The sequence below is a fragment of the Mauremys mutica genome, chromosome 2 (assembly GCF_020497125.1).
Source record: "Mauremys mutica isolate MM-2020 ecotype Southern chromosome 2, ASM2049712v1, whole genome shotgun sequence".
NCBI lineage: Eukaryota > Metazoa > Chordata > Testudines > Geoemydidae > Mauremys > Mauremys mutica.
The window spans coordinates 22,907,921-22,921,825 of record NC_059073.1 but is presented as its reverse complement, the minus strand read 5'-3'; the positions used below and the strand labels follow the sequence as shown (position 1 = coordinate 22,921,825).

General features: G+C 45.1%; 1 protein-coding gene across 3 annotated transcripts; it reads right to left on the bottom strand.

The window, feature by feature from the left end:
• Positions 1–5,378: 5,378 nt before the first annotated feature.
• LRATD2 (LRAT domain containing 2) lies at positions 5,379–13,564 on the bottom strand. Of its 3 annotated transcripts, none has more exons than XM_045007586.1 (2): positions 13,440–13,564; positions 5,379–11,998 (listed from the first exon to the last, which is right to left on the bottom strand). In XM_045007586.1, exons 1-2 carry the CDS (start codon positions 13,486–13,488, stop codon positions 11,100–11,102), a joined length of 948 nt encoding a protein of 315 aa, XP_044863521.1. In that variant the 5' UTR covers positions 13,489–13,564; the 3' UTR covers positions 5,379–11,099. The 3 variants fall into 3 exon arrangements, with proteins under 3 accessions (XP_044863521.1, XP_044863522.1, XP_044863523.1); XM_045007587.1 differs by lacking the exon at positions 13,440–13,564 and adding an exon at positions 12,914–13,163; XM_045007588.1 differs by lacking the exon at positions 13,440–13,564 and adding an exon at positions 13,048–13,158.
• Between the last annotated feature and the right edge of the window lie 341 nt (positions 13,565–13,905).

The window sequence follows — 13,905 nt, the reverse complement described above, 5'->3', positions numbered from 1 at the left end:
AGATGAAATTCAATTTTGATAAGTACAAATTAATGCACATTGGAAAACATAATCCCAACTATACATACAAAATGATGGGGTCTAAATTAGCTGTTAGCTCTCAAGAAAGGGATTTTGGAGTAATTATGGATAATTCTCTGAAAACATGCCCTCAGTGTTCAGCAGAATGTTAGGAACCATTAGGAAAGGGATAGCTAATAAAACAGAAAATACCATAATGCCACTATATAAATCCATGGTACAGCCCCACCTTGAATATTGCATGCAGCTCTGGTCGCCTCATCTCAAACAAAATATATTAGAATTGGAAAAGGTACAGTGAAGGGTGACAAAAATTATTATGGGTATGGCACAGCTTCCATATGAGGAGAGATTAAAAAGACTCGGACTGGTCAGCTGAGAAAAGAGACGGGGGGAGGGAAGGGGAGTTATGGTGGGCCTTCATAAAATCATGAGTGGTATGGTGAAAGTGAATAAGGAAGTATTATTTACCCCTTCACATAATACAGGAACTAGTGGTCACCAATGAAATTAATAGGCAGCATGTTTAACACAAACAATAGGAAGTATTTCTTCATACAGCACACAGTCAACCTGTGGAACTCATTGCCATAGGATGTTGTGAAGGCCAAAAGCAGAACTGGGTGCAAAAAAATAATTAAATAAGTTCATGGAGGACAGGTTCATAACAGTTATGAGCCAAGATGGTCAGGGACACAACCTTATGCTCTGGGTGTCCCTAAACCACCAACTGCCAGATGCTGGGACTGGACAACAGGTTCACTCAAACAGGTTGCCTGTTCTGTTCATTCTCTCTGAAACATTTGTCACTGGCCATTGTCAGAAGACAGGATCCTGGGGTAGCTAGACCACTGGTCCGATCTGGCCATTCTTATATTATTTATTATTGAGGTGGGGGGGTTCACTGCACTAGGCAGTGAAATATATGTATACTATACTTCCTCCTCTGTCCCTTTAACAGAAGCAGTGCAGTGCTCCAACCCTCTGGGAGACTGCCTGCAAAACAGGACTTATTTATTCACAGAAAGAGAAATTCCACTAGGGAAATTTCAAAGAAATTTTGTCATATCTCAGGCAAAGATGTTTGAAGCACCCCTCTTACAAAAGCTATATGCCATGGGCTGCAAAATAGAAGGCTTCATTTTACAACAAAGAATTCTTTCCCTATCGTTGCTGTAAGCTCTTTGGCTCAGGGCCTATCAGTGGGATTTTCAAAAACATCTGAGTTAGTTAGGAGCACAAGCCCGAATGCCTTTCAATGGGACTTGGGGACCCTTATATTTTTATTTACTTTCTGCTGCATTGTGCTCACCTATTGTACTATATATAAATGTTTAATAAGTAACGTGGTGGGGAGGCCCTGCACAGTAACAAGGGACCATATCAAAGGACCAAATTATGCTAAGCATATGTTTAAAGGTTTTGTTGACTCAGGGCCCAAATAGCCACCTGCATTTTTTCATCCCTCAGATGTGGGTCTCATGTGGATCTAGATATGGATCCTTTGTAGAACCATACTTTAGAAATACATAGTTGATAGCTAGCCTCATATCCAAGGTAAGGGATTTGCACTAAGTCAAGGTCTCTTGTTCTGGTTTTAAATACATCAAATGGGCTCCTTAGTTACATTGCTGACTGCAAGTAAATGAATCAGTTCACCAAGTGGCAGTGTCTCCCCCTGGAGGCTCATAGGAATTGCACAGAGTAAGATAAGGCCCTGTCACCATTATCTTGCTCTGGTGGCATGTTTCCAAGAGGTGACCACATGCCAGCTTTCTTCTGGCACTGGAGTCTCACACAGTGCAACTGCTTCAATTACAAATATGAGACAACTTGTCTTCCTTTCATACAGAATAAAAATAATTATGTCTAGTGTCCAGGGAGCAGGACTATGGCAATATATACAATAAGGCACATTTGTAGGGTTACCCAGCCTTCATCTGCTGTTAAGTATTTCCCCCTGCAGAGTCATTTCCAACTCTGGAGGCTGCTGATGAATTTAACTTAATATTTAAATTTAATTATTTTATGCTGCTTTTTCCTGTGTTTTGTGTTCTAATTAATTCACACGACATGAGCCGACTTTTCAGACTTGGGCACCCAAATCCAGTGAACACCTAAACCTGGTTAAGTGTTCATATGAAGGCACAAATGTAGAATTGGGCACTCTCACTTTTAGATACCCACATTAGAGAACGGGGTTGTGCCCGCTTTTAGCTCAGCTTCTAACAGGGATTATCACCCCCCGACTCACTCTCCAGTTGGTGGGCATATCCTCTAATCTGAGCTGTAGTTGGCTGGGGGGGAACATTTGTATTGTCAGTGTCCTCCATCTGTGCAGTGTTGTGGGCCAGATTCTGCCCTCCGTGACAACTCTGTGCAACTCTGCCTCCAGATAAAACATGCACAGCTCCAAGTAGGCCACATTTTTCCTACCAGCTCCCTTGAAACCAATGAGGTCCTAAGGTAAGAGAAAAGAATATTATCTATTGATTTCAATGGGCGGTGCATGGCTGTGTATGAAGGGCCATTTTGCACCAGTGGATATTTGCACCATGCAAGCGTCCACACAGGTGCTCTCTACGCACCTTACACATGACCTCTAGCATCTAATGACTATGGTTAAGCAGGTAACAAGCATGCTAAACTGTATTCCTCAGTTAATCCACATCCTGTGACTTGGGTTGCCTGTTCCATGATCCAGAACATCCTCATTACTAGGGGGTCTACCAAATTCATGGTCCGTTTTGGTCAATTTCACCATCATAGGATTTTAAAAATCATTAATTTCATGATTTCAGCTATTTAAATCTGAAATGTCACAGTATGGTAATTGTAGAGATTCTGACCCAAAAAGAAGCTGGGGTGGGGGGGGGGCGGTGTCACAAGGTTATTGTAGGGGGGATTGCGGTACTGCTAACCTTACTTCTGCACTGCTGCTGGCAGTGTGCTGCCTTCAGAGCTGGGTGCCTGGTCAACAGCCTTTCAGAGTGGTAGCCGTGTTAGTCTGTATCAACAAAAAGAATAAGGAGTACTTGTGGCACCTTAGAGAGTAACAAATTTATTTGAACATAAGCTTTTGTGGGCTAAAACCCACTTCATCAGATGCATGCAGTGGAAAATACAGTAGGAAGCTGTGTGTGTGTATATATATATATATATATATATACACACACACACACACACACACACACACACACACACACACAGAGAGAGAACATGAGAAAATGGGTGTTGCCATACCAACTCTAATGAGACTAATTGATTAAGGTAGGCTATTATCAGCAGGAGAAAAAAAACTTTTGTAGTGATAATCAGGATGGCCCATTTCAAACAGTTGACAAGAAGGCATGAGTAACAGTAGGGGGGAAATTAGCATGGGGAAATAGTTTTTAGTTTGTGTAATCCACTTCCAGGCTTTATTCAAGCCTAATTTAACGGTGTCCAGTTTGCAAATTAATTCCAATTCTTCAGTTTCTCGTTGGAGTCTGTTTTTAAAGATTTTTGGTGAAGAATTGTAACTTTTAGGTCTGTACTTGAGTGACCAGGGAGGTTGAAGCATTCTACAACTGGTTTTTGAATGTATATAATTCTTGATGTCTGACTTGTGTCCATTTATTCTTTTGCGTAGAGACTGTCCAACAGCCGCCGCTCTCGAGATTCCCAGTTCTGAAGGCAGCAGCACAGAAGTAAGGGCGGCAAAACTACAACCCCACCTACAACAACCTTGTAAAATAACCCCCTACAATTCCCTTTTGAGTCAGGATCCCCAATTTGAGAAACTCTGGTCTCCCCCATGAAATCTCTATAATACAGAGTAAAAGCACACAAAAGACCAGATTTCACGATGGGAAACCAGATTTCACAGCCTGTAGTGCGTTTTTCATGGCCACGAGTTTAGTAGGGCCCTACTCATTACAGTTCTTCTCTCCTCTGGCAATTCTGATTTTTAATTATGGTACTATCTCAGGGCCTCCTCATACCAGCCCCTGTACAGAGTAAAAAGCTGTCTCTGATCCAAAACTGCTTCCAGTCAAAAGACACAAAAGCAAAATATGGGAGGACGTATCATCCCCATTTTAGGGCTCCCAGACTTTCAATGAGATGCAGGCTCCTCACTGCTTAAGTCACTCTTGAAAATGGGACTTAGGTTCCTTTGAAAAATTGTACTCAGAGGCTAGGGTTGCCAACCCTCCAGGATTGTCCGGGATTCTCCAGGAATTAAAGAGGAGTCTTTAAAGTTTGGCATGTAAGGAAACCTCCAGGAATATAGCCAATGTGAACTGGCAACCCTATCTAAGGCCCAGATCCTCAAAGATATTTAGGTGCTCAGCTCTCACTGATTTCAGTGGGAGTTAGGTACTGAAATACCTGTGAGGACCTGGGCCTGAGACTTGCTCACAGACACATGAAAAAGCTGTAGCAGAGCTATGAATTGAATCCAAGCCTCCTGAGGTCTAGTCCAGCGCCATCCTTCCTTAATCCCATTTTTTTTTTTACTGTATTTGTGATTCTTTATGTAGACTGCCAAGGGCAACTTGAGATCCTGTGACGAGGTTTCTGTTAGTGTGGTTATCAGGTACATTTTGCTACAGAAAACACTTGTTGCATATAAACTTACTCTGGGTGGTCTTTAATTCAACAAAACATTCTTGTATAACCAGACTCAGTCCATTTGTGCGAGACAAAAAGAACTCTTTCAAGCCAGGCACTGGACACCAGGAACAAGTACATTTGACTACTTGGATAATTTTTTAGTAGCGTGTGCAGTGGAGGACATGACAAATTGTAATAAGAACTTCACCGTAGGGATATCAAGGCTTATTATTATGCATAGTCCTCATAACCTTCACTATTAAACTTTTTGTTCCTGATCTGAACTCTTACTGGAGGGAAGAATACAGATCCCATAAGGTCTCCAAAATTTCAAAATCCATGACATGACATGTTCAATTAGTGTGACAATTTCATGTAAACTCTCAGGAAGTGCCTATATGCTCCCATTTCTCACTCTCACAGCTATTGGCAGCCAGGACATGCATGGGTGTCAAGAAATATATGATCTTCTGCTGATGTCATTGCCACCTTTAGAATTAGATTATGGGCCAGATCCTCAGATTCAGTGGAGTCACAATTAGGGCCGGATCCCTCAGTTGGTCTATCTAGAGAATGCTCTTCTCTCCCTCAGCCCCAGAGCGTGACCAAGGGTGGTTTGATTTCTATCTGAAATCTAGAGGCATCTGGATTGTCAAGTGTTTTGTACCAGCTACATCCACTTTGAGAGAGAGATCACAACAATTTCCCAAACAAGCAAGAGGAAACAAATATAGTTCAAATAAGGAAGAGATTTTGAAAGATATTATAAATTTTTTATTTCATTTTAGTTACTATGCAATACCCTTCATTTTGAAGGAAATGGTACAATCAGGAGTCTGTACTTCTTTCTCAGGAAAAGAAGTGATATTAGCACTAACAATTCAACATTTACTGACAAGAGACTGCTCATGGAGGGAAAAAAAATCACTTTGCGATTACACTTGTTATTGTGATGATTTCATGGAGTGTTGCAATGTTAAATAAAAACTTCAGGTATGTGTAGAGAGAACTTCTAATTCAACATTAATGGAAAAGAATTGTCTGGACCACTGATGTTTGAAGTTACCCTGATTTTTTTTTTTAATTTACAAGCAAGTCTGTGGTTTTAATAGCATAAAAACTATTCAGCAGTGATGTGACATCATCAGATTTTTCACTGCACTTCAGTTAATAAGACTGTTTGATTCAACAAAAGTACATAAGTGATACAGTAGATTCCTTTAAGAATAAGAAACTGCATTTAGAAATTATGCAATTCCCTACAATTACTTAATTTTTCATAGCTGATCTTTCATATAAAATTAAAATTCTGCTTTCAAAAAATATTTGTTCCCACATGGCTGTAATAATTATGGTTGGTGCAGCTAATTGTCAAAAAGCACAGGTGGCAAAGCACCTGACAAACAAAGCTCACATGCACCAGGGACAAGTTTTTCATAAAGACCAAAAATCTTTCACATTTAAAGTTTCATCTTACTGGGAGAAATTTATTCCAATCTGTTACCTATTTTAGTACTGAAACAAAACATTGAAATTAAATCTGAACACTATATAAAAAAAAAAAGACACATTGTGTTTCATTTATACAAAACTGTTGTGTATAGCTGGGAGTTCAGATCCACTGTCTGGATTCTTTCACTCTGAAGAAAATATTTTTTTTCCAGGTAAGAAAATATAGTTTCTGAAATTGCTAATATATATATATTTTTAAACCAAGCAGACCATCACTCTTCCTGACCGAACTTCTGAAGAGTTGCTGTAATCAATACTTTGCCCTCAAAGAGAATCAGGAATGGGTAGCCTGAAATAGGTCTAAGTGTGTTTATTTCCCTTCCTAATGGAAGGTAACTGTTTAAATCATGTTTTTAGAACAACTTAATCAAGCAATAGTTGGAGGTTTTATTAGGCCTTTTCCAAGAAAAAAAAAAGTTATTTGCATCAAACACACTGACAGTCTGGAGAAATAGATGGCTCATCTGCATTTCCTAACTGGAGTCACATTTACACTTCTGGAGCCTAGAGTAGACTTATAGGCATAATGATCCTCTCAAGAGTAGTTCCCTCAGTGGCAATGGGACTACTCAATGTGAGTAAATTCACATACATGATTAAGTGCTTGCAGGATCAAAAGGCTTTAAAAAAAAAAAAAAGAAGTCTGTTAACTTCAGTATTCAAAATGCAAAGAGAAGGTTCTAACATGACCAGACAGAAGAGTTTGGAAGATATTCTGCAATTTTAACACTCTAATTTACAACTGTAAGTTGCTGGGCAGGCTGCTGCCCTCTGCTGAACCTGTGCCATCCACAGATTTCAGGATGCAACTGCGGGCAGAATTTTGTCCATTCTGTGCAGTATGATCCTGATTCCCCAGCACCTTCTTTGGGCAAAATTCCCCCTTTAAAATGCCCCTCAATGGGACTTTTTCCCCTTGCTTCCCCCTCCCATCCCTAAACAGATCATCAGCCTTAGGGCTCCCCTCCCACTGTGGGTCAAAGTGTGGACAGCAAGCCCTGAGATTCAGCAAGGAATTTAAGGGTTGAATGATTTCAAGCGAGCCTATTAATGAGCTAAACATTAGGTGCACGGTTAAGGCCCTTAATGCAGCTCAGTAGAAGGATCAGGCCTGCATTTTCTATATTTTAAATGTAACCTGCAAAAGAAAAATAGAAGTGGGATTCATTTTGTTCCCTTCTCTTTGCTGTATAACAAAGGCCTGAAAGGCTTGAACAAAAGTGTTTTCCTGTTTTTGGTTTTAAATATAAACACTAGAAAGTCCGGTCTAGTTTACCCTGGAAGACTCTGTGGCAAATGGAAAAAAGTCACAGGAGACTGAAAGCTGAGTAACTACATTACTTCTCCTGCTGTGAACTTCTGGCCTGCTTAAACCTGGTTCGCTTGTGCTAGTTAGCATCTATTTAATAACATTGCCTAGTCAACAGTTGGGAGAAAAGATATCTAAGTTAAAGATTCAACAGACATCCCAGTCAAAGGGGTGACTGATCTTAATACACATGTGACCCAGCCCTTTCCAAAGCAATCCTCTAATACTACCCAGGAAAAGCAGACTTGACCTTGCTGATCTTAGTAAGGAAAAGCAGAAGCAGCAAAAGCTTTAACACAAAACTTTCATTCTTCACATATTATGAAGCAGCCGGAGAGAGTATAAATCCCCTCTTAAAAATCATTTGCAGGTCACATTTATGTATTCCAATTACACCCATTCTCTAGCTGCATGTTTTAATGCCAAGCAAAGAGAATACATGGGATGTCCTATATTTCACAGCATAAGCATCACTGAACTCAAGAAAGAAGGTGAAAAGTAGCAGATAAGGAATACTCTAGTATGTTTGACTATTAGGGAAGCTTCCCTGCTCAGCTCTACCACTACATCTCAAGCTTGATTCACAATATCTCTGCCTGTGTGTGGATTTGTACCAAGCTGTGTGCTAGGTAGAGGTGTGCATTAATAACTACATGAGACAACAAAATAGTTTCAGGTAGATCTTAACAGGCTTTGCTCTCAGTTCTCAGCTTTTGTCTTGTTTTTATAAATAAAACAGACTAAATGTCTGAGAAGAAGGAAGAGAGGTTTGAGCGTTCGTTCTGATGTGTCAAACATAAGGGGAAAACATTTTCACAAAACACACACCCAGTTTAGTACCTTTCCGATACAAAATGTTTGACATCTACAGCACTTTCCATCCTGTAGGACCTAGAAACTTCTTTAGATCACTAATGACAAAAATAAATCCATTCAGAGGACATCAGAATAATGTGCATAACAACTTACTTTCAAAAATGTAAGAGTCTCATGATGGAATTATTTTTAACTTTCAAAAATATTTGTAAGAAAATATTATTTTACATACATATATATTACATTGTGAATAAACTTTGTTCTGTACAAAATTTCAGGACTAGGAACAATAGCTAAACATTTATTCATGGTCTAGGTGATCTGTCTTTTCCTATTCAGAATAGCTGATATACAGAGAAGCTCTCCTGCATTGTGTTTAGAAATACATCAGTTGCAATCTTAAACAGTTAAAAGGTGGCTGAACAGTGAAATAGCCACATGTTAACCTAATCACAGTTCAGCTATGGATAGTTCTCATGCTTCTTGAGCAACATTGCATGTTTGTTTAACGATCACAGTAACTGGAGTATGACTCAACTGCATATTGAGGAAAGATTTCATCAGTACAAAAGCCTGAGCTACAACATTCTAAAGGAGCTTTGTTTTAACAAATTCTCCGTAGGAGCCAAGAATTCCACATCCTAAAATTAAAGCATATAAAGTATTAAGGGAAAAGGTACAATGGGTTTTAAGTGTGTAACCCCATAAGTTGATCCTCCCCCCAATAATGAACAAAATTTTTCTAAGGGCGGGGGGGAGAGAAACAAAAGAAACCCTTCTCTGCATTGTCCACTTAAGATTCACAACAATGGAAGTCTATTTGGAGCTTAGGTTCCGTTCATACACATGAAAGCTGCTTCATATAGTCTTAATTATTCCAAGGTTAGGTATCTGCTTATTTATCATTGACTGGTTTCTCGCCCTAATCTTAAAAAAAAAAAGAGATTGTAGAGTAGAATTATGCTGCAAGCAGTAAAGTAAACAACTGCAGGGAAAACAGAGTCATTTTAATACACTGCTTAATTACACTGCGTGTTTACTTTAAAATATTGATTTCCACTATTTAAATGAACTAGCTCATCCTCAGGTTAGCTTCGTTGCTATTGTGTTTTAAAGGGTAGGGAAGTTTATATTAACAGTCCAGAGGAAAATATACACTGAAGAGATTAAGAATCCATGATGATCTGGTATTACCGGGCATTGCAGACTAGGGGAAAAGTGATCCATTTCAAAAAGAGTTGCTACTTTGGTAGGTAATATTAGATACATGTAGCACCTTGCCCTCCTGCAAATGCATCCGTTGATTGGAGTACAGTACTCGAGCAACCTTCATGAGACGGATCACACAAGGAGAATGACTACTCCCTCTTTCCTTCTCTAGTGACATCGCTCAGCAACTTACCAGGAAAACCCACCAAAAACAAAGCACAACCTTGAACTTACTCTTCATTAGGGATTTATTTGTAGTGAGAGAACACCAAGAATTTCCCCAGCTTTGAATTTTCAATAACTTCCCAGTCAGGGAATGTATTTCCTTCCCCTCTATACTGGTCTTCTCCCCCAGCATCCCTCCCCCCCCCAATCACTTCCTGTTACAGCACTGTTTACGATGGTGCAAAGACAGTGTGCAACTTCTCCTGACCCCTACCACTAGGAATTTTACCAGTTAATCACTAGCCCACATATTCCAGGCAGTGGGATTCAAGACGTTGCTTTATTCCCTGTGTTTAAGTGTTTAAGCAAACAAATCAAAGTGCTATTTGTACTATAGCCTTAAACCAAGACTGACGCAGTGCTGATACTGGCCAGAGGCTCCCACCTCTGGTAGGGCTTAGCCAAAATGCTAGACCACCCCTGCCAGGGTTAACTTATCCCTAGCTCACCCAAACACACTAAAAACATACAAAGAAGCTGCTTATAGGGCCCAATCCTGCACCGCAGAAGTCAATGGGGACTTTGCAATTGACTTCGGTGAAAGCAGGATCAAGCCCTCTAATGAATGCTGATGCAGTGAAGCCTGGTGTCAGTGACAGGTTTCAGTAGATTACAATGCATAGACAGCAATCTTGATCACAGCAAACCTCCACTTCAGGCCATATCCTACCCCCATCAGGACAACTTAGCCCACTGTACATAAAAGGAAGCCACACACAAACAGGCAGGCAGGGATTCCCCCAGCCAGTCTGCAAGTTACTTTAATTAAGGGTTTGACACTGTGCATGTCAAACCCTGTTTCACAAAGTTAGCCGGGAATTATCCCTTAAATCCTTTGGAGGACTGGGGGTTGGGTGTGAAGCCACAAAGGTCTGGCACCGGCAGACTAAGGTAAATAGCTTGCTGTAATGCTAACAGGAACCACAAGATAACTACATGGAGAGGAGACAAGGGAAGGGGGTGGGGGGAAATGAATTTCCCAGCTAGGACAGTCAGTCATGCACTTGAGAGCTACAGGGCCCTATCCTACGAGGTGCTGGCTCCTTCTTAATGGTGCTGAATGCCCTCATCTCCCACTGAACTCAATAGAAACTGAAAGAACTCAGCACCGTGTCAGATCCATACCTGCTGGCCGGCAAGGGGCTGATGGTTTGGGGATGAAGGTAATACATGGGGGGGGGGTGGAATCTCCCCGAGTTTTATCCTCTACAAATAAGTCAGAGATTTACCAAGCACTGAAGGAGTTAAGTACTAAAGCGCAGACACTTAATCAGCTTTCCCCCTTCCTTTCACATGTGATTGGAATGAAGCTGCACTGAAGCAGCCCAGAGGGCTTATAACAGCTCAATTTCGCAGCCTTCAGTTTTAATCCCCATCACCCAGCCCAAGCAGCATGATGGTGCTGCTGTTGCTACTCAGCAGCAGTCTGGGGACCTGGATCATCCTCCTCCTCTTCCTCCTCTGCAGCTTGCAGATGGCTGGAGAGCTCCTGGATCACAGCAGCTCTACCAATCTGGTCATTCCTCCTCTTCTCCATGATCAGATCCTCCAGGCTCTGGAATTCCAGTGTGTGGCTGCGTTTGTCCCCCAGCCGGATCTGCAACCGGTAGGGCTGCTTGCCTATGCGGAGCTCCCCGCCAATTTTAAACTCCCGTTTCCCATAGCGGCACCAGGCAGCAAAGCACTCAGAGTTCCTCCAGCTCAGCTCCCGATCCTTGCAGCCCACCTGCTCCAGGGCATTCCGCACCACCGTGGCCGGGCTCAGGGGCTTGTAACGGTACAAATAGTTGGCAATGCGACCTCTCCTGCCCTGGCTGGCATCAGTCAGGAAGCTGTTCACCACCTCCAGCCGATGCAGGTGCACTACCTGAAAATCGCCAACGTACACTGCCCAGTGTGGGTACTGGGCCTGGCACACAAACTCCACCAGGTCACCTGGTTTACATCTGTTCAGCAGGTTCTCTGGGGTATAAGTGCTCAGCTGCCCCCCACCTCCTCCATCCCTCTCGTCCGGTGCGGTATCATCCCCAGCGAAGCTCTTCTGGTAGATACACTCATCCCGATAATAAACCGAACACTCCACCTCCTGCAAACGAGGGTCATAGGGCTGCGGTGCGGGTTGCTCGCCTCCCATATCCTGAGCCACTGAGTCCTGCTGCTGCTGCTGCTCCAGCTCATCATCGTCACTGGAAAAAATGTAGGACACCCCGATCCTGGGACCCTCGTCTCTGTCCATGCCTGTCGGGTCGGCCGTGGGAACTTCCTTGTAGCTTAAGTGGGTCAGTTTCTCCACCTGGTTCCCCATGCCCACTGCAACCATAAGCAATATGCAGCCATCAGCAACAGGCACAGGAATAGGGAGCGAGTAAGGATGAAGGAGACGGGGCTGCCCCACCTCCCTCAGACTTTACTGCCCTGGCGGTGATCTTCGCAGTGCAGTGGCAGAACTAGTAAGGTCTTTCCCCCGCTTTGGTAACGCCTGTGTCTCCCTGGCCATCGCTCTGAGAGCAAAGACGGGAATACACACTCTGCTCCCTCGGGAGCGAGGAGGCTGGGTGTGAGCGCTGATCCCTTTGCTTCGTGCACCGGGGGGGGGGGGGGGCGGTGCAATGCAAAGGCGGCAGAGCCGGGCGGCCCCCGGGGACACGCTGCAGTTCCGCTTGCTAAGCGTAGAGGGGGCACGAGGCGAAGGGGATCAGGGCCACCGGCCGATCGGATTCCTGCCGTCCCTCGGCAGAGACAAAGGCAGGGGCGCGCGCGGCGCAGCCCCCGGGAGCGGGTTAGGGGCAGAGGAGGCGCGAGCCGGACTTTGCGGGCAGCGCCAGGCTGCTGCAGCAGCAGCAGGGAGCGGGGCGGGCAGGGGCACGCACGGGAGCGGGCAGGGCCACCTGTTAGCGGGAGCCGCACTAGCAAGGGAGGGTGCGACTCGCATTTCCACCTGTTGGCCGGGCGGGAGGGGGCCCGGCCGGGGCGGTGCAATCCCACCTGTTGGAGGCTGCCGGGAGCTGCTCCGCCAGGACCCGGGGGGGAGGAGGAGGAGGAGGGAAGCGGGGGCAATGTTTGGCTTTGCAGCCCCAGCCCGGCTCAGATCCCCGCGCTGCGGGAGGGGCTGCCCCCGCTCACCCTCCTCCGCCAGCCGCAGCCCGGCCAGGTGCGCCTGCCCGCACCTGAGCCCTCCCGCCGGCTCCTCCTCCTCCTCTTCCACCTGGGCGCCCGGAAACTTACCGCGCTGAGAAGGGCTCGGCTGCTCCCCGGGCGCGGGGCTAGGGCCAGCTGGCTGGGACGGCAGCCGCCTTGCTCCTAGCGCTGGGCGAGGCGTGGCGCCGGCTCATGTCTCCTTCCCCCCGCCCCGCTCTCACCTGGCCGCCGCCGCCCGCAGCGCACTGGCCAGCCGCAGGCTGCGCTCCCCGGCAGCCGGGCTGAGCAACAAGCGCTGGAGCCGGAGCGAGGTGGGGGGGGAGGGATTCTAGATCCGGCTGTGGACTCCCCGGCGAGAGCTCAGCCCCCAGCATTTAAAGAGACCGCTCGCCTTTTCCCTTTGCGCTCCCGCTCCCGCGCACACCCCGCTGGGCCCGGGCCTGGGAGCTGGGCTCCCCCGGCCGCCGAATGGGGCCCGGCAGCCGGCTGGCCGCCGTGCAGGGGCGGGAGCCGGTGGCTGGGACCCGCCGGGGCTGCTGGTGGGTTTGGGAACAAGCTGTGTCTTTAAGGGCGAGGCGCCACCGAACGACCTGCCCGCGTGGGGGAAACTCACTGGGATCTGGAGTTTGCCTGGGACGACCAAACTCGCAGCGGCCGGACATTGATTTACCCTCCTTCCCTATCCTCCTCGGTCACGGGAAATCCCAGCGCGGCTGGCAGGATCCCTGGCACCTTAATAAGAAAAAAAGCTCCTGCTGCAGCCCCTCTAGCTGATCTGTTATTCTTCAGATTAATATTGATCAGCCTTTTACCAGTGGGGCTTAGCTGTAATGGTGATAAATAACTCAGGTTGCAATGGGCTATAGATTGCTGTTTGAAAGGGAGCCCCGCCTGTTTCGTGGCTCCTGTATGTATTCTCAGGAATGTCTCTGGAGTGTGAGATCCTTCGGTGTCAGACCACACATGCACTGCTTCTGTTTTGACACAGCCCAAAATAATAACAGTTGTAAAAGAAACAAAATAGAAAACCTCTGCTCTCCTGGGCTGGCCTGATTTGTTAGATTCCACCGCTAACAGTG